The sequence below is a fragment of the Brachycentrus maculatus genome, unplaced genomic scaffold, assembly GCF_059751285.1.
Source record: "Brachycentrus maculatus isolate JH-2025_06_01 unplaced genomic scaffold, ASM5975128v1 h1tg000386l, whole genome shotgun sequence".
Taxonomy (NCBI): Eukaryota; Metazoa; Arthropoda; class Insecta; order Trichoptera; family Brachycentridae; genus Brachycentrus; species Brachycentrus maculatus.
Window position 1 is genome coordinate 125681 of NW_028281135.1, and position 21517 is coordinate 147197.

General features: G+C 30.9%; 1 protein-coding gene across 4 annotated transcripts in view; it reads left to right on the forward strand.

Moving 5' to 3' along the window:
* Positions 1–6534, forward strand: part of LOC148303102 (uncharacterized) — a 97423-nt gene extending 90889 nt beyond the window's left edge. For all 4 annotated transcript variants that reach the window (XM_088270426.1, XM_088270427.1, XM_088270428.1 and 1 more), the window contains one exon: positions 988–6534. In XM_088270426.1, coding sequence (XP_088126552.1) covers positions 988–1640 — 653 coding nt within the window. In that variant the 3' untranslated portion in view covers positions 1641–6534. The remainder of the gene's footprint in view (positions 1–987) is intronic.
* Positions 6535–21517: the final 14983 nt, after the last annotated feature.

Genomic DNA, 21517 nt, shown 5'->3' on the forward strand with positions numbered 1-21517 from the left:
GATCACCTTTCCTTCATGTGTATACGATCAAGAAACACTGCGTTTATATGAACCAGTGCCCTATGCACCATTAGGGTGCGGATGAGGTTTTTATTATTATTAAGTACATATTTAACTCTTATCATCTTTACCATAAGTATTGTATAAGTTTTTCGGTTGTATTTTTGTGAGTAGTTCAAAGATGGAAATTGAATTCTCTGAATCACGTTTGACTCTTTTTTGGTTTGATGATTGCTCCCAGTGTTGTATTAACACCATGTCTAAAATCTAATTTATACGCCATAGTTTACGCTTTCTGGATCTGTTTTTTATTTACTTTCGATATTTATTTGAGGTTGAAATTATTTATTTTTTTAATATTACTACTAACGATCAATGCATTGGAAGTTAACATCTAAAGAATCTTTAAAAATGTAAAACAGATTTAAAACTCTTGTCGTTGGGAGTAATACAAACAAATAAAGGCATGACTTACGATGCACATCTCATTTTTTATTTTAATATATGTAACCATCAACGAATAAATTTCAATCAACTGCTAATTACCTATTTGCATTTTACATATTCATTTTGTGATCGTCAGATGAAATATAAAATATCAATTATTCAAAATTTAACATAATTTTTTAAAGTCCATAGAATATAGAGGTTACTTAAAATAATATTATAATACATATATAAATTAGCCAACTATCAAAGTTGGCTAATTTATATATGTAGCTCCACATTATGGTAGTATCTATCAAATTTTAAATTAAGTTTTACTTGGTACATCTCACTATTGCTTAAGGTCTATTGTTATACGTATTTCGATGCATCCTGCATCATTTTCAAACACCGTATTTTAAAATGTTTGAAAACACGGTGTTTAAAAATGATGCGGATTTACCAAGTAACACTTAAAATAAAAATATTAATTTCTCGTTTCTCGTGTGGATCGTTTTTGGACTAATTTTATTAACTTTTACTAATTTGATTATGTTTCAGTTGCTGACGCATACACCGAGCTACGCAGTCTCCAATCGCACATCGACGGTGGATATCCTTTATACAACTCTTCCCGCGTGTACTCCAACATATCTCCTCCCCGCACGGCCCAGTACTACGAAGCCCAGGAGCTCGAACGCGAGACCCACCACTCCAACCAGACCCCTTCCCCGCAATCCCACCAGCACTGCCACAGCGTGTCCCCCCAGGACACACCGAACCACCTGGATCTGTCCAACAGCGGTATAACGACCACGCTAGAAGGTACACCACACATTGTCCACATCTCTCAACTCCTGTCCAACAGACAGCACTTGCAGAGCCCGAATCATCTCGGTCTGACCAGTCTGCATTCTGATCATCACGTCATCTTGAACAACAACGTGATCACGAAGGAAGAACTGAATTCCATCCACAACAACGGAACTGGCGGTGTACTGCATCACCACCATCATGTCTTGGTGATGAACAACAATCATCATCAGTTGCACGATGATGTAGAGCACCACAGCATGTTGGCAGCTGATGAACTCGCTGATGAAATCGAAGACCAGAGAAGGGAAGAACATCATCATTTGATGAATCATTCCTCCGATAGTTCTCCTGGCGAAATCGGAATGGAGAGGCCAACAGTCGTTTCTATGAGCAGTTAATTCTATTATTTAGGCCTTCCATGTACAAAATGAGAATTTAACGGAACATCTTTTTCATTTTCCTGGTTCCAAACATTTCTCCAGGATATTTTTTCTTCTCTTCTATCTCTTGAGATTCATGTCATGGAGCATGTAATTTTTGTGGGTTCTTGTTTGATTGAAAAGATTGCTTGTTTATTTTGTATATTAAAAACAAGCATTGATAATTTTGTGGTATGGTAATAAAACACTCTCCTTATCATTCATCGTTCACTTTTTTAAAGTGGTATTGCAAAAAGTGAGCGATGAATGATAAAGAGAGTGTTAGATTGCTTGTTCTTTGATTATGTTTTTTTTTTAATAAGTTACTTGGTAGCTCTAAGTAAGCGACTGCTCGGCTGTCCAAAATTAAAACACAGTAAGGTACATTTTTTTTGTATTAGGTTTTTTTTTGCATTTTTGGACTAAGTAGAGTCTACTTAGTCCATAAATGCAAAAAAAAACCTAATACAAAAAAAGTCCCTTACTGTGTTTTAAATTTGGACAGCCGTGCTGTTTAGGAGAGACTAATCTAAAATGACCCTTGCCAGACTACGTGGATATTCATTATTACGGGATGTTGTTGTCACCACTATGTCAACGACATACCCACATTCCTTAATCAGTAATAGTAATAATTTCATTGATTGATTTGGCAGTCACTTTGCTGTAAAATCTATCTATTTCAAGTTTTACTCGACAAATACCGCTATTTCTTAAAACTATTATGACACTTTTTTCGATGCATCCCGCTTCATTTTTAAATAATGTAAATATTATTGTAAAATGATGTGGAATGCATCGAAACACGTGTCACAATAGATTTTAAGAAGCAGTGGTATTTTTAAAGTAAAACTTGAATTAAAATTGTAATGTAATCAATTATCCACCACGTTGTAGAAGCAGTCTTATTTTTTTTAAATGGTCAGAATTTGAACAAATTTAAAATAATTTTAATTAATTTCTGTGCATTTAATTTTTTTTCATCATTAAGCATTCATTTCATTTCACTTATTTTAGTCATATATTTTTTTGTCATTTCTCTTAAGGCCTCACTCGCAATAATACAATTCAGTAAGCGTCAGGTTGCGCTGAGAGAAGGTCGTCACTTCACACCCGATTTTTTTAAAACATATATTGGAGTTTTATTTTGTTTTTTAGATTATATGTTGAAAAAATAATGTTTTTTTTTCAACTTATCGAATGCCATTATTTCGGTTGTTAAAAATAATGTTAGGATCATAAAACCAAAGGATCTGTATAAAATTACCCATACTAAAATATAAGTTTCGTTTTATCCTCACGTTTTTTGTCCGCCTCCGTAGTGTAATGGTCAGCATGCTCGGAGTTCCCGGGTTCGATTCCCAAGGGGGGTTTAATAAATATAAGTGATTTTTCACTCTAATATTTATTCAATATTACCCTGGACTGGTACCTTAAGTGGAGGGCTGATCACCTTTCCTTCATGTGTAATCGATCGAGATAACACTGCGTTTATATGAAGCAGTGCCCTATGCACCATTGGGGTGCGGTAAGGGATTTATTATTATTATTTATCCTCACACTAAGAGAATTTTTTTGTTGTTGTTTAAATAATAAATTGTTGTAGTTTTTGTTCATACTTTATAACTTTTGCAGATAAAACACAAATATGTACAAATTTTTGAACATAATATTAACAGAATAGATTTGATAAACTTCTCATAAAGTAACATAAATAATATTAATTATTGTTTCCTAATATTGTCTATGGTAGGCGACCAACAAAAATAGTTAAGATAAATTTTTCTCATTATCAATAAAAACTATTGTAATTTATCTAAAAATTCGCTTTGTACAGTGAATTTTACGCTCGATGGAGAGTACTTTAGACTTTTTGCGTTAATTTTTATATCTTATATTTAGAAATATAAATGTGGAAGAAGTGAAGGATGTTTACAAAGAGTAATGGTATGGCGTTCTATTATCTTTGCCTACTCTTGATGGTTAGTTAGTTTTTTAGTTATATAATTTTAAATGAACCAAAACAAAATATTACCAAACATGTAAATATTATATTTTAAATGATAAATACTTTTAATATGAATTTTTATAAAATGGCTGTTTTTATAAAATGAATATTTATAAAAAACAGGCATTCTATAATAATGCTAATTTTATAAAATGAAATTTTATAAATTTTCTAAATTAAAGTCGTAAATATACCAAATTATAGATCGACGTTCATTTTCTTAGAATTAAAAAAAGATATTTGGTTTTTTTCAGAGCGCTGTATATAAAACACCATTTTTACTTTGTTTAATATAATTTTTATGATATTTGTTGATTTTTTTTTAAATAAATGCTTAAATGACAATAAAAAATAAGTTACCTGCTATTATTAAAATTGTAAATAAATATGACTGTTGAATTATAAAAATAATTAATCATATTTTAAATATTATAAAATAGTTTGTATTTTTTTTTAATTGGCGGCTAGACACCAAATATTGTGTAAATATTATATTACAAGACATTATAGTTAAAAAAAGGGAAAATGTTTTTCTTGAATTTCAGTAGTGCTTAATAAATGTTATGTATAAATTTAAACGATATTTAAAATATAATAATCTTTTTAAATAACCTGAAGTAATGTGTATTGCATTTTTTTAAATAGGGTTGAAAAATGTTTCACTAGGCAGAAATCCTTAAGGCCTTACTCGCAATAATACAATTTCTTAAACTTCCGGCTGCGCTGACAGTCGGACACCAGTTCGGAACAAAAGAATATTATTATATATGTATATTAACAAAATCATAATTATTAAATTTGAATAATTTATATTGCTCCATTTTTGTAAAATATTGCCTCAAGGGATCCCACGAGTTTGTTTATAGAATATATTTTAAAAATGTATTTTTATAATTTTTTTGCTCTCCTTACCTCTCAATCCATAACTCTTTTTTTTTAAAACCATCTATTTATTTAGACAAAAAATTCTTTCAATACAAAAATGAAAAAAGATAATTACGTTAAATGCTTCCTGGGTTTAAAGAAAATTAATTTGCGATTCACTGTGGATTAGGCCTTAAGGGTTTTGGTGACATTTTTACCAAATTGTTCATGGTCCATACAAAACTTATTGAGGGAGTCAAAACTTAGTTTATTCATAGATTACCCCATTGGATACTTCATATGATCACGTAAAATCCTTTATTGGCTTCACTCCTTATATTTAAAATACCTTTATTTGTAAGTGATTTTTCATGTCGTAAATAAAAAAACTCATATACAGAATACGTTATTTGATATTTATTATAAAAACGATCGCATTTTACTTTTTTTCAAGGAACTTTCATTTTAATAACCCTCTTTTATAGATTTTGTAGGTACTAGAAAAGAATATATCGGATTTTTTAGCAATTTTTCTTTTGACATTTTAAAAGTTAACTCATAGAAATATAATTATAACTTTGCTTGCCATTTAAGGATGCATATAATTTTAAATTTACTTTGGATTTTTTTCTTAAAATTAACCTTGTTGATCTTTTTTTAACAAATGCTTTAATGACAAATTTTTTATTGATTTGGCGTTTAATTTGTAAAATTTGTAGAATCTTTTATTTTATGTATTTATTATTATATCAAACACAGATTTATTGAGTCTGCTAACTTAGTAGACTCAAAAAAATCGGTGTTTATTTAATAATTAATACACAAAAGATAAATTATAACTTGATATTATTTTGATTAATTGCTACGTAAAAAAATCGTATAAAACGTATAAAAATTCGCTCAAAAAACGTAATTTTGTGTTGTTGTTGAATGTACAAGCATATTTTTCTAATTAAAAAAAAAAACGAATACCAATATTTTTAATATATCGCTCACTCCTTTCAAAAACGTCATATTAAAAAAAATCAGGAGATCGTATTTATATTTTAAGAATATCATAAAATGAATTAAAAATAAATATCAAGCCACTTATTTTATTTATTGTTTCGGCATTAACTTTGTGGTAAGACATGTTACAATGATTAAAGAAAATTTAAATTTTATTTCTCAAATCAAGCCACTTATTGAACTTTCTACTGTGAGACAGATCTTTTTAGGTAAAACTTGAATGTTTTTTCTCCATTTAAAAAAAAATTAGTATTTTTAAAAAATAATTAAACAATATCTTTTCTTCAAAATGCAAAAACGTAACTTTTTGCCCTATAGCGGGTAAATATTATGTTAAAAATATGACGCTTTTGCTGGGATGTAGTACATTTTCTAGCCATTCCGAAAACATGCACAACTAAAAATTGCCGATATTCGAAGGAGTGAGCGATATGTATTATATATAAGTATACTCAATGTTGCACTCTTAGTTTAAAATGATAATAAGTTAAAATTGGGTATTCTGTCTGAATCATCATCTGAATGGTATCCATCTCCTGTAACTTATATTTCTAAAACAGAAATTACGCCACTGCTGCGCCAAATGAGCGATATGTAATTTTCTTATATCCATGAATCCATTATAAAAAAAATATTTTATGAGTGCGTTATATATGTAGGTACTTTTTAAATATATATTTTATATATATCGATATTTTTGACTTATGATATTCGCTGTCTAGAGTTTAGTGTGTAGGGTGACCAAAGTTACATTGAAATATGTACAAAAAATAACTTTGCCATTTTTATTTTTAAGATTTTTTAGAGTAATCAATACGAAAAATATCATGCATATGCTTTTTGTTATCACTCCATTACTTGTTCATGCATTCCAGTGTAAATATCTTCATATATTCTTTAATTAATAATAGTTATGTAAGAATAAAAAAAAAACTTTTTGCTGAATCGCATGTGTTTAATGTACTTTTTATCAAATATATAATTAAAAACATATTACCAATCTTTTATTTCATTTTTGTATTTATCGCTCCTTATATGTTTAATCATTCGAAATATCTCATGAAATGCTTCTTAAATCATTGTTTTTTATATTGATATCTCAACATAGATGAAGAAGAAAATGGTATTGAGTATTTCGTCCAACTTCGTAGTGTATTGGTCAGATCGCTCGGGTACCGTAATGGAGGTCTCGGGTTCGACTCCCAGGGGGAGGGTCATTGTGTACGGAACGAGGGCGGTCGAAAAAGACTTGGCACGATCATATCAATCAGAACCTAAATTCTGGTGGTGTCAAAAGTCTGCTTAATCGGAGGGCATGTATGACTAGATGTATGGATGTGAAGGAGGCGAGGAGTGTATGTCAGGACAGAAGAGTGAGGCGTTCCATCTTTTCTGCCTACCCCTGCGGGGAAACGGCGTGATGGTAGTAGTAGTAATTGGGAAAAGAAGCAGAGGAAGACCGAGAAAAACATGGGACGATCAGGTATGCCAAATACTTGAAAGTGGTCAGATCAGGAGTCGTAATAATCGGCGGGTATGTATGAGGAGATGCATGGAAGGGGCGAAGAATGTTTGCAAAGAAAGAGTGGTGTGGCGTTCTATTCTCTCTGCCTACCCCTGCGGAGAAGCGGCGTGATGGTTAGTTAGTTAGTTTTTTTATAAAATTAATGAAACACAATTTTATTAAATATAAAAATACACTAATGAATAATTTTTAATATTATTCCATAGAGAACGCATCTTCAGGGAAGGATACGTACTTTTTTCGTTATTTATTCACCTTGTCTTCAGTAGGGAAGTATACGAACGCCATTTGTTTCTGAAGAAGACAAGGTACTCGTCGAAATCGGTTGTAATAATAGCACCAAAAATAAAAGTGGTTTAAAACAAATTTTGTGTTTTATTTTAGCGTCCATACATTAATAATCTCAGAAGTGGTCTTATACATAATATACAAGTGTTTTATTAACATATGTTAAATAAATTAAGTTAGGTGTGTAAAATTGTTTCATCAATTGATTCGGCAGTCACTTTGTGGTAAATCTATCCCATTTTTAATTATTTTTTTACTTATTTAATACCACTATTTCTTAAAATCTACTGTGACACGTGTTTCGATGCATTCCGCATAATATTCCGCATACGTGGTGATTGAAAATGATACGGAATGCATCGAAACACGTGTCACAATAGATTTTAATAAATAGTGGTATTTACTAAGTAAAACATTGATTAAAAATGTGTAGAATTGTGTTTGATTTTTCCTACTCAGTATGACTCAATTTGGAAAACTAATTGAAAATTGAAGGATTGAATTCTGATATCTGATTGGTGGTCAGGAATTCTAGTCAGCCAACCAGATTACGGCTAGAAGATGTGTAATCATGATGGCTGCCGCGCACGCGTACATGATTAATAGATAGTTGTCAATGTGCGCGTGTGATGGATTAACCGCACACACTCTCAGTAACAGTATATCCTCGTATGTGTGTGCGAAATAGGGGAAAAGCGGGTGACATTGCATATTTATTTTATTGCAATATATAAAGACAAGTGAATTATATGATATATGATATAAATATAAAACTAACTACCTAAAGGGGTGGGCAGAAAGAATTGAGTGCCACACCACTCTATCTTTGAAAACATTCTTCGCCTCTTCCACGTTCATGCATCTCCTCATACGTACCTGCCTATTATTCCGACTCATGACCCCGCCGCTATCAAGTATTAGACATACCCGATGGTGCCAAGTTTTCCTCGGTCTTCCTCTGCTTCGCATCTCTACATTCGGCTCATAAATTTGTTTTACCGGTTTTTCTCCATGTCCAAACCATCTCAACACACCTTTCTTAATTTTGGATGTTATGCTTTTTTCAGCTTTGCTTTATTTTCTTATTTCGCTATTCAAAAACCATTCATATTTGTTTGAGGGATCGCATTTCTTAAATATGAGTATAATTTCAGATTAAACACATAACATAAATATAAATATGAATTAAATGTGCCAATAATCGGAAGGTACCAATAATATCAATGTATTACCAATATAAATGTCCATTTTCTTTTGGTTTACCCTTTTATACACCCACCTCCAACTTCTTTGTTCCTATAATTTTCATCTTCTTTTTCAAACTCTCTTTCGCACCCCAGTGGTGCATAGGGTACTTCATCATATAAACGCAGGGTTATCTTGATCGTTAACACACGAAGGCAGGGTGATCAGCCCTCCACTCTAGGTAGGGTAATAATCAACAAATATAATAATGAAGAGTGAAAAAATCTACTACTACTACCGTTTTTAGTCAAAAGAAAAACTGTAAATTACATTATATAATTTAATTATCGATGCAAACGGGAATAAACGATGATATAAGATTAATAAAAATATAACTTTTTTTTGTTTTTATAATGTTGAATTATAAATTACTGATTTTCTGATATATTTATAAAATAATGATTGAATGTTTTGTTATCAAGATGAGAGAAATATAAGATTATTTTTTAAAAGGTTAATTCACGTTTTTAATCTTTATAAAATGATATTAATACACAAAAACATTCAATAAAAAATATGGTATGATGTCAACATTTCTTTAATCTGATATTTTTTATTTTTGTTTTCCAGATAAGGATTTTTTCTTATCACTTAAATTTTTTTAACAATCACTTTATTTTTAACAAAATATAATAACCTAAATTTGGACGCTCTCGAAAAATTGTGAATAAAAATAACTGATCAAAAAATAAATAAAAATTTAAAATGATAATTTAAAAAGTAAAATATTTCAAGAAGCATCTTACAAACATTTCATGAAGGTTTCTGATAGTAAAAATTTATATATTTATTTTAATCATAGTTGATGTCCATTTATAGATTAGGTCTTTAATTTGTATTTTATTGTTTAAAACAGATAAAAATAAAAATTGTGACAGTTGTTTCGCCTTGTTATGGCATTTTCAAACCAATGTCTTGTTTGCAAACTTATGAAAAAACTGTCAACACACAAGGCGAAACAATTTTCACAAATTTTGTTTTTTTTTGTGTTTTCAACAATAAAAAACAACTTAGTAGACTCGAAAAATCAGTGTTCGATTTAAAGATTTCATATAAATAAATGGTAGATGTCGCCGAAGAAAAAGCACACACAAGATCTTTTGAATTGAAGCATAAATATAACTTTCGAAATATGAGTAGTGTGTTTGTCAATCATGGGATGAATGGTGAATATTTTTTTTTATAACCCTTATCCGCACCTAATGGTACATAGGGCACTGCATCAAATTGACGCAGTGTTATCTTGATCATTACTTACATGAAGGCAAGGTGATCACTCTTGCGCTTCAGGAACCAGTCCAGGGTTATATTAATAAATATTGCAGTGTTAAATCACTAATATTTATTTTCACCTCCCCCCCTGGGAATCAAACCCGGAACCTCCAGCACGGTAGCTAAACACGCTGACCGTTACACCACGGAGGCGGACAGTGAATATTATGGTGAATATTACACATAAATAAATGGATCACTTCAAAACCAGCCTATTACAGATATTAAACCCCGTAAATACCAAGATTTCCGTATTCTTCTTCATGAATGTATGTTTGTTGAAATATTAGTAAAAATTGAAATAAATATGTAACGTAAATTCGTATTTGTTTTCAAATTTTGTCACTCTTAAGGAATATCTGCAACTTAATTAAACACCGTTGAACTATTTTATTTATTGTTTCGGCATTCACTTTGTAGTGAAACATGGTGAAATTTTAAATGAGAACACATATTTTCACCACTTGAGTTATGTTTATTTTATAATTAAAATTTAACTTTGTTTTAAAATTTATTAAAATTTAATTATAATGTCTACCGGTTTCGAAGCTAACCGCTTCTTTTTCATCGCTTAGAAACCGGTGGACATTACAATAAGGTTATCATAAAATATTTATAGTGATTTTAATACAGAGTTAAATTTTAATTATAAAATGGAAAATCACTAAGTTATTGCTTCAAATATAAATAATCTATTTATTTTTTTAACGTATTTTCAGGTGTACAATTTAAATTTCAAAGCAACAGATTTACAATTCATTATAATAAAATAAAGACAACTCAAGTGGTAAAAAACTAATGTTTTCATTTACAATTTCACCATAAAAACTAAATGAGAATTTTTTTTTGACATCTCATCAAAGATGAAGAAGAATTCGGAAGTCTGGGCAAGTACGGGGCTGACGACCGTCATAGGCTGGTTTAAGTTATCACTTTACACACGTGTAACATTCACCAATTCTACCCATTATTGATAACCACACTACTCAAATTCCTGGAAGTTTTATATATTATATATATGAACCAATTTTGAAACATTGTTCTTGAATCACTAGAACTTCACTGGAGACATCTGTTGGTGAGATGAAAAGAAGCTTTTTATTGAGCAGAAACTCTTTTATTAAAACGTATCCATATTTGTGAACAAGTATTTGGACACACTAAAATGTTGTAAATAAACGAGAATACCTTATTATAATTAAGGATGGGTATTTTTCGCTCGAAGAGCGAGTTCTTACTGACTTATTAAGTAATATGGCGTTGAATATCATTCTTTTATCGTATTTAAGAGTTCAACAAGGGTATCTTTATAAAAAAGATATGATAATGTGTACCCCGTATCAAACGCATGAATTTCCGAAAAAAATCATAGATAAAATACCGCGATCCAACAACTTCCACAACGATAAAAATATTTTTGTTTACCTTCACGGTTTATATGATCTCAGTTTTAAGAAATTGTTTAAAGTAAGCAAATAGCATAAAATAAGCAAAATTATAGTAATGACTTGAATTTTAAATAAAAATATGAAATTAAGCTAAGGTATTGTAAAAATGCTTTTAAATTGAATAAAATAGTCAGTTTACTTACAGAATAAACCGATAATATAAATAATATGCGTTTTTTAGATGTAAAGTTCAATTATGAAATTAACCTTTAATCGTATTTATAAATGACAAAAGATCAAATTTTATTTAAGTTCTATAAAAATCTAGTTACAACGTTGCATTAATGTCATTGTTAAACTCAGTTTATTTCAAAATGAATTACGAAAACAAATAACATCCGTATGACCCTTGCAACATTTGTATAATTTGTCGAAATTTGAGCAACGCGGTTGTAAATCATAGGAACGGTGAACGTTACAGAGCGTATAAAATGATTACTTTAACCAGCAGGTCACAGGTTATATGCAGGTTATGAATGTCCAGACTGTCATATTATCATTTTAAAACAAATTTTCATACATGTTATGCTGAGATATCAATTTAAAAATTTAAAAAAATTAAGGTAGCACACTTATATATTTTCAAATTGTTTCTGCCTACCCATTCGGAGAAGCAGTTTAATTGATGAGTTAGTTTGATCGATAAATGGTAAATGTGTCCCCTTTTAGAGACAAAATAAAGTCTTCATGCATTCGTGGAAGCCTGAGTGTAAAATACAATACATCAATAGTAAGGTAGAGGACAAGACAATTGAGATGGTATGGGCACATAGGACGCAGATCATATTGTAAACGAGGCAATCGCCATGGATCTTCCTCGAAAGACATCTAGAGCACTAACATAATACCTTTTGACATTCTACCAAGCTTATGAGATTACAAATACAATGCTTACAATAATGTTTGAAACGACTCACAGCAACACCATACCGATTTTTGACAAAGAAATTCATAATCATAATACACGAGAACATAACAAAATACATGTGGAGCCGATAAACACTACTAAATTTGGAGTAAGGTCCTTTAATTATATTGCCAATACCCAAATTAACCAGCTGCCTGACATACATAAAATAAAACCCATTCGGGAATCCAAAATAAATGATCTGAGAAGGTACTTTATGAAAAGATATATATGTTGTGATTAGTCATATTTTCTTATTTGTTTTTTACCTTATGTTTTTTATATTTTCTCATTTGTTTATATTTTCTCATTTGTTTATTTTAAATATGCTTTTTACCTTATTTTTTCTCATTTATTTATTTTAAATATGCTTCTTATGCCTATTTATTATACTTGTTTTTGTTTTTATATTTTGCAATGTATTAGTATTAGTTTTGGTTATTTAAAAAAAATGTTACTTTATTATTTGTGTTCCAGTCTTGTTAACCTTAATCACTTATCCCAAAATGAGAAATAGAAATTACTCATCGAGAATATTATATGTATATATGATTTATGTATGTAATATGTTTTGAAATAAATAAATACATAAATAAAAAATAACTATGGACAATTTATACACCCCCATTTTCGTAAAATACTACCTCAGGGGCGCTTGGATGCAGCAGAAAGAAAACATGATTCGAAGGCATGGCCTAGGTGACGTTGCCCGTGACAGAAGGACCTACAACTTGATAAACAGACAAAGACGATAAGTTGGGATAAAACTAGTACGCATAAGATACAGGGTAAAGGGTTTCAATTTATAAAATATATACATTGAGAGCTATTTTGAAAATCATGGCAACGAACGTTTTTTCCCTCGCAGTATTTGAGAATTATTAATAGGTACCAACACTGACGATTCGGTCATGTACGTCTGAGGAAACTGTTCCCTTATCATAAGTAAACAGCGCTTCACTGATAAACTGAGTAAACATCATATAGGCATGGAGTAACTACGATATAAAACATGAGGGGAGAAAAACTGAAACGTCTGGTAAACAACTATATATGGTACACTACGTTTCGTCACCGCTTTCAAAGTATACCCAGGGCTTTATAAAAACCTACAAAATATTATAAAATACACACGTGAATATGAAGACCTCTGCACACAAACGAGTCCGTGAAGATAGGTTGTTTGTTAAAAAAATGTGAACGCAGATGTTTTTTGCCCAAATGAAAATAAAAATTTTGATGTAGAATTTTTGTTTTGACTTTTTTTACCTTATATCTAAGAAGCCAACTAGCAAACTATCTTGCCGGTAGGCAGAGAGAAAAGAACGCCACACGACCCAGTATTTGCAAACATTTCAAGCCTCTTCTATATTCATTCATCTTTTTATGCATTGACAACGGTTGAAAGCGCGTTGCAGAAGCCTAGGCGAGGACCTATCCGACATCGGATCCGTGGTAGTTCATAAGGAACTGTACGAGAGGTGGTATCATGCTTGATAAAAATAGTGAAGGACATTGGTACCATAAACCAAGCTAGGACACAAAATGTTAAACCCTCTTCTAGTAGAACGGAAGGTCTGCTGACGACAGTCTATAGTCCGGCTTCTTCTGAAGAGTTGTACGTAGTATTCTCCCAGCAATGAGCAAATGCTGAGAAGTTCCTAACTGGTTCACTCTAGATTATCCCTCCTGTTCCCAACACAGATTAAAATAAAGCATTTTGTTTGAGTTAGATGAAACAAAATCCACTTTTTGATCCTTGTACATAATAAGTTAGGTGAATAATAAAGCAAATTTCGAATATATTCGGCATATTTTCATATATAACTAACTAACTAACTAACCATCACGCCGCTTCCCCGCAGGGGTAGGCAGAGAGAATAGAGCGCCACACCACTCTGTCCTTGCAAACATTCTTCGCCTCTTCCACGTTCATGCATCTCCTCATACATACCCGCCGATTGTTACGACTCCTAACCTGACCACTTTCATATACATTTTCATATATATTTTACAAATATCACTTCCATACATTATGTGACTCCATATATAGAATATAGCAACATTACAGTTTAAAAAAATGTTATGCCAAAAATACAATCACGATAGTATGTTGTTCACACATATTTATGTGTGTACATAAGGAATTTTCAACAATTGATTATAAATAATTCAAGAGCTAATAATTTTTATATTTATTCAATTAGAAATTTTATTTTACGTTTGTTTGATAAATACAACTAATTATTTATCTAACATATTTGTCACGTGTTTCGATGCACTCAACGACGTCATTATCAAACACGGTATGTGCTGAATGTATCGTATATTTAATAACAATAATAATAATAAATATGACCAATTTATATAGCTCCGTTTACATTTTGTAATGTAGGTATATTTTGTATTTTTCTTTTCTCTCAATCAACATATATTTAAATATATGTTGATAGTTACACAACGCAATCAATGTTAACTCTCCCTTCCCGGTGTTGTATACCTTGTACACATTGCTTCTAATAACCATCAATATCTCTATAAATGTAGTAAATAGAAAGCCAACATTTGTGGTTTTCCTCCATAACATATTTACGCATTGATTTAAAAAATATATTAATAATAATTAGAATTTATCGGGTACATCGGAGGTATTTTGTGAACATCGGAAACAAATTCGCGTAAAAACAGCGCGAGAAGAGTGTGCGAAAACCGTGACACTATATTCGCATCTCACTCTTGCATACTTGCACTGCGCAAGCGTGAGGAGCTCAAAGCTCATGTTCTCTGGATAGCGGCTAACGGGCTAGCGGCAGTAGCTCATGGACAAGAGTGGACCTATTCTTATTCCGTGAGCGTTGCCAGATGGTTTTTTAATGTTTTCAGCAAATAAATCTAAATTATTATAATTTTTTACTCCATTTATAATTAATTAAGAGTTTTAGCTATGAATGTCCTTATTTTCCATTTTAAAATCGCTAATATTTTATTTCGTAGTGATTGCCAACGACACGCGTTATAATTTTAGCATCGGGAGGGAAAGTTTAACACATGCAGGAATCCAACTCCCCATCCGAGAATCTATACCAAGAATATATAAGAATATATGTTTTGAATTTGAAGTAATCATATTTTATTTTTCCAATTAAGGGTTCGGTGAAAGTGCATATAAAACTGGTAGGATTCGGTTCCTCCTACACAATTAAGAACCGCTGCACGAGACACTAATATATTGTATTTTAAACTAATGTTTTACTTAGTCAATACCACTGTTTCTTAAAATCTACTTTGACACATCGCTCACTCCTTTCAAGAACGTCATAAATCAAAAAACTTAATTTTTCAGGAGAACGTTTTTAAAGTTTAAAAATATAACACAATGAATTAAAAATAAATATCAAGCCACTAATTGAACTTTTTACTGTGCAACAGATCTTTTTAGGTAAAACCTGAAGGTTTTTTCTCCATTTGAAAAATCATTAATATATCTTTTTTAAATTAAACAATAACTTTCTGCCCTGTAGCGGGTAAATATTAAGTTAAAAATTTGCGTCTTTTGCTGGGATATAGTACATTTTATGGGCATTCCGAAAACAAGCACAACTGAAAATTGACGATTTTGGATTTATGACGTTCTTGAAAGGAGTGAGCGATATGTTTCCATACATTCCGCATCATTTTCAAACACCGTAGGAACGCAACAAAGTAAAACAAAATTAAAAATGGATAGATTTTACCACAAAGTGACTGCCGAATCAATTAATGAAATTAATATATTGTGGTTTATTTATTAGTGATATTTAAGTAATCACTAAATTCAGAAATGGATAGAAATTACCACGAAGTGACTAGCGAATTCATAAATATGTTTATAAATTAATTTGTCCACCTCCGTAGTGTAATGGTCAGCACGCTCGACTACCGTACTGGAGGTCCCGGGTTCGATTCCCAGGGGGGGGTCAAATAAATAAAAGTGATTTTTTCATTATTATATTTATTCAATATAACCCTGGACTGGTACCTGAAACGGAGGGCTGATCACCTTTCCTTCATTTGTAAACGATCAAGATAACACTGCGTTTATATGACGCAGTGCCCTATGCATCATTGGGTGCGGATAAGGGTTTTTTTTTAAATATAAATTATGTATTTCTGAGAAGGTAGATTAGTATCTAACATACACGATTGAATTTTTTTGTCGTTTTGTTTGACTATCAATAATTTAATCTTTAATAATTTTGATCAATTTATCACCCAAAATAATAACGCGATAATATACGTTCTAATTAACTTACAACCTGAGGATTTACCAAGTGATAACAAGACGAAGAAAAAATGGCTGATAAGGATATTAAGTTTTACATGCAATACAAGATAACGAAAAAATATGAAACGAAGCAATTAGTTGAGTACATACTTATAAATAAACGCGTCAGAACAAAATATGGCTTGTGTTATTTTTTGAAAACTCTACATAGATGAAGTCTGGGTGTTTACGGGGCTGACGACCGTCATAGGCTGGTTTTAGTGAACATTTTACACACGTGTAACATTGACTAATCGATAAAACAAGTAAATTGTAAATTGCAAAGCGTTCTTTATGTGATTTTTCTTAGACATACAATTTATCAAAGGAACTTTGAGGATTTCATATATATATATATATATATATATATATATATATATATATATATATATATATATATATATATATATATATATATATATATATATATATATATATATATATATATATATATATATATATATATATATATATATATATATATATATATATATATATATATATATATATATATATATATATATATATATATATATATACATATATATATATATATATATATATATATATATATATATATATATATATATATATATATATATATATATATATATATATATATATATATATATATATATATATATATATATATATATATATATATATATATATATATATATATATATATATATATATATATATATATATATATATATATTTACATAGAAGTTCCAAGAATTTGAGTAGTGTGTTGTCAATCATGGGTAGAATTGGTGTATGTTACAAGTGTGTAAAGCTTATGACTTTAATCAGCCAATGACGGTCTTAAGCCCCGTAAATGCCCAGACTTCCATGTTCTTCTTCACCTATGTTAAGATGTCAAAAAAATCCATTTTTAATCTGAGTTTTACTTAGTAAATACAACAATATCTTAAAATCCATTATGACATGTGTTTCGATGCTTTCTGCATCATTTTCAAACACCGTATTTTTCTATATTCTTCTTCATCCATGATGAAATGTCAAATGTTGATTTTATTTTTCCAAATTTAGTGTAGTGAAAACCACATTGTTGAATTGCAATTTAGCATTGTAATCTTCCATATTCTTTTTCGTCTTCGATGTCAAAAAATAATAAAAGATTTATGATTACGAATAAACTAAAATTTTAAGTATGCGTAAACTTTTTTCCTGAATTTTATCATTCGAAGATTTGTGATAAAGATGTTTACCTACTGATGGTTACGCAATGTAATCTACGTGTACAGGTAACATTTAACGTGAGTATTTAGATTTTATCTCGTTACTGAGGATATGAGATCCGAATAAGGTGGATCTTGTATTTAGATTACTGGACATAATTCTAGAGAGATTTATTGTATTTTTTTTTAATTTAACGCTTGTATTATGCCACTCAATGAGTTTATTTCCTATTATGTTTCAAAATCTAACAGATGTTTTCATCTACAGGTGAAAAGTAAAACTAATTTTATTTTTTCTCTTTACCTGTAGATGAAAACATCTATTAGTTTTCGAAACTAGTTTGTTTGATGAAATAAAACTCATTGAAGTGTCATAATACAAGTGTTTAATTTTTAAAAAATCTACATGTCATTCCACAAAGTTATTATGACCGAATCAATAAATAATATAGATCTAATATTCACGACATTTTGAGTGTGTCCGAATACTTATTCACAAATCTGGATTATCTCCCTTTAAGAGTCATTTTTTTACATTCATGATATCTCAACATAGATAAATAAGAATGTAGAAGTCTGGACATTTACAGGCTTACGACCTGTCATAGGTTGGTTAAGTGATCACTTTACACTCATGCAATATTACCAATTCTACCCGTGATTGGCAATCACAATACATTTTTTTGGGGGCTCAGATATATTGATCAATCTCGTGACCCAGTACGTGTGAGTTCACAACAGCCATCTGTGTTAGAATGACTACAGCTTTTATTAAGCAAAGACTCTGTTTATTTATATGCAAGGTCCAAATCCTGTATTATATTCACATACGCCTGTAAACATGATTTTAAATTGTTTTTGCTGCTTATAATTATACGAGTTATTTTTTACATTTTAATTGTGTGAAAATACATGTTCACAAATCATCTGAACATAGGTGATGAAGAATATCAAACATTCAGAAAATCTCTTCTTGCGTTAGCTTCATACTTCTTATGACAACAAAATGTCCAGGGTGCCTCGTGGTTAAATATCAATGATATCAACCATTAATTAGAGAGTACTAAGTGACACAGTAAAGACCGGAAGACCGAGAAAGAAGCAAAGGAAGACAGAGAAAAGAAGCAGATGAAGACCGAGAAAAACATGGCACGATAAGGAATGCCAAATACTTGAAAGTAATCATGTTAGGAGCCGTAACAATCGGCGTGTACATATATATGAGTAGATATATGAATATGGAAGATGCGTAGATTGTTTTGGCGTTTTATTATCTCTGCCTACCCCTACGGTAAGCGGTGTGATGTTTAGTTAGTTAAAAACTTGATAATGCAATGGAAAACTAAACGATTTATTATTATATCGATGAAGAAAAAAATTATAAATCAATTTTTAAAAAAAAACAGACGCGTGAAGCGGAAACCTAGCTGATAGAATCAAGGATAATTCTAATTATCTACATACATAGATAAAAAACGAAGATATGCGAGCGCTAACTACACTGGATCAGAGATAAGTGGAACATGGCAACGCTGCAAAAACACAAGCGCAGTAAATTAGAGCAGTAATCCATTACTGTACCATCAATGTATCAAGGAGTGGCATCCCAGAAAGTGACGACATAACACTCCACATGATTCACTTCCTACGTTCTTTTACCGGAACTTGCAAACGCACATAAACCCACGCGTTGAGTACACACCAAAAAGTTTCCCGATTCAAACAACTGCTCTAACACCAACTTAACACTTAAACTCGGATACACTTAACTGGACGTTGATATAAAGTTGACATCTTTAAACCACTCAAGCTGACTAAAAATATCATCTGAAGATCAATGCTTCGATTTTGATCAGAACGGTTGAAAAACTGAAGATTTGTGATTTGTCACACAGGAAAAGAACACCAGTTACAGTTGAAACTACCGCGTTTTCTCGCCGTTTTCACTGATTTTAGATCAAATCGATTCGGAAATGATTGGAAAAACCAGTAAAAGAGCACCAAATAACTCAGAGACAGACTATGGAGTGGGTTTTGTATATCAGAAGAGTGTTATTATCTTAATTTATCTTAACAGTTAACACTGTTTGTCGACCAGATACCGGTATCTCAATTTGCATTAGATATTGTTGACAATAAACTAGTAGATATGTGAAGAAAAGCCTGCACAGCGTGCAATCGGGAGTGGAATTTTAGACCTCCAACACGTTGGAGGTCCTTATCGTGTCCTTCCAGGAGATTAGGAAGGTCAAAAGGAAAGATAAATCTCAGGATAACTGTATCAGAAAGGTTGAATACTATCAGTGGGGTTCCTAAATACCACACCACTATCTGTTCCTAATCATTCTGTCAACCGTAAAATGAAATTTAATCTAATTAAACACGATACGACGAACATGTGGCTGCCTACATGAGAATGACTTAATTATTTTCAATTTGATAATATTAACAACATTTTGAGTGTGTCCAAACAATTGTTCACAAAATCTGGATTATCTCCAATTACAGGAGTTATTTTCATATTATTTTTTAAATAATAAAAATGAAAAAGATATTTTTTAGCGTTTCTCATGTGTCTGATTATAAAACAGCATTCGGACCTCACATACTAATAAAAGAGTTTCTGCTCAATAAAAAGCTTCTTTTCATCTCACCAATATGAATCAGATGTCTATAGTGAAGTTCTAGTGATTTAAGAAAAATGTTCAAAAATTGGTATAATTGGAAGTTCATGTATATATAGAACTTCCAAGAATTTGAGTAGTGTGGTTGTCAATAATGGTTAGAATTGGTGAATGTTACACGTGTGTAAAGTGATCACTTAAACAATCCTATGACGGTCGTCAGCCCCGTAAATGCCCAGACTTCCATATTCTTCTTCATATTTGATGAGATGTCAAAAAATAATACAAAATAAAGTCTTCTGAAGCCTGCGTGTAACAAAAATCAATAGTAAGGTAGAAGAAAGGCAATTGAGATGGTATGGGCACATAAGACGCAGAGAACCTGATCATATTGTAAATCCGACGATCGCCATGGATCTTCCTCAAAAGATATCTAGAGGAAGACCAACAAATTCATGGATCCTACAGAAAGATAACATGATTCGAAAACATGTCCAAGGTGACGTTATATATAATAGCAGGACCAACCTGAGGGCGAGGAGAGCTGACTTCAACATTCTACAAAGATGATAGGCTGGGATGGAGCCAGGAAGAAGAAGAGAAGCCAGTGTCAGTGGCCAGCATATTGAATACTCATATTATCATCTTCAGTACGATGTTCCTGTAGGATATGTGCTAAATACTTGCAATGAAGCCTTTTTAAAAAGAGTAAATATGACATAACATATTTTGACATTTGGCATGTACATTTGAAGACTTAAAATAATAGTTTAACATATCGCTCACTCCTTTCAACAACGTCATATATAAAAAATCGTCAATTTTCAGTTGTGTATGTTTTCGTAATGCTCAGAAAATGTACTATATCCCAGCAAAAGAGGCATGTTTTTAACTTAATATTTACCCGCTATAAGGCAGAAAGTGTTGTTTTTGCATTTTGAAGAAAAGGTATTGTTTAATATTTTTTTTACATATAAGTACTAAATATTTTTCAAATGGAGAAAAAACCTTCAGGTTTTACCTAAAAAGATCAGTTGCACAGTAAAAAGTTCAGTAAGTGGCTTGATATTTATTTTTTATACATTGTATTATATTTTTAAACTTTAAAAGCGTTCTCCTGAAAAATCTAGTTTTTTTGATTTATGACGGTCTTGAAAGGAGT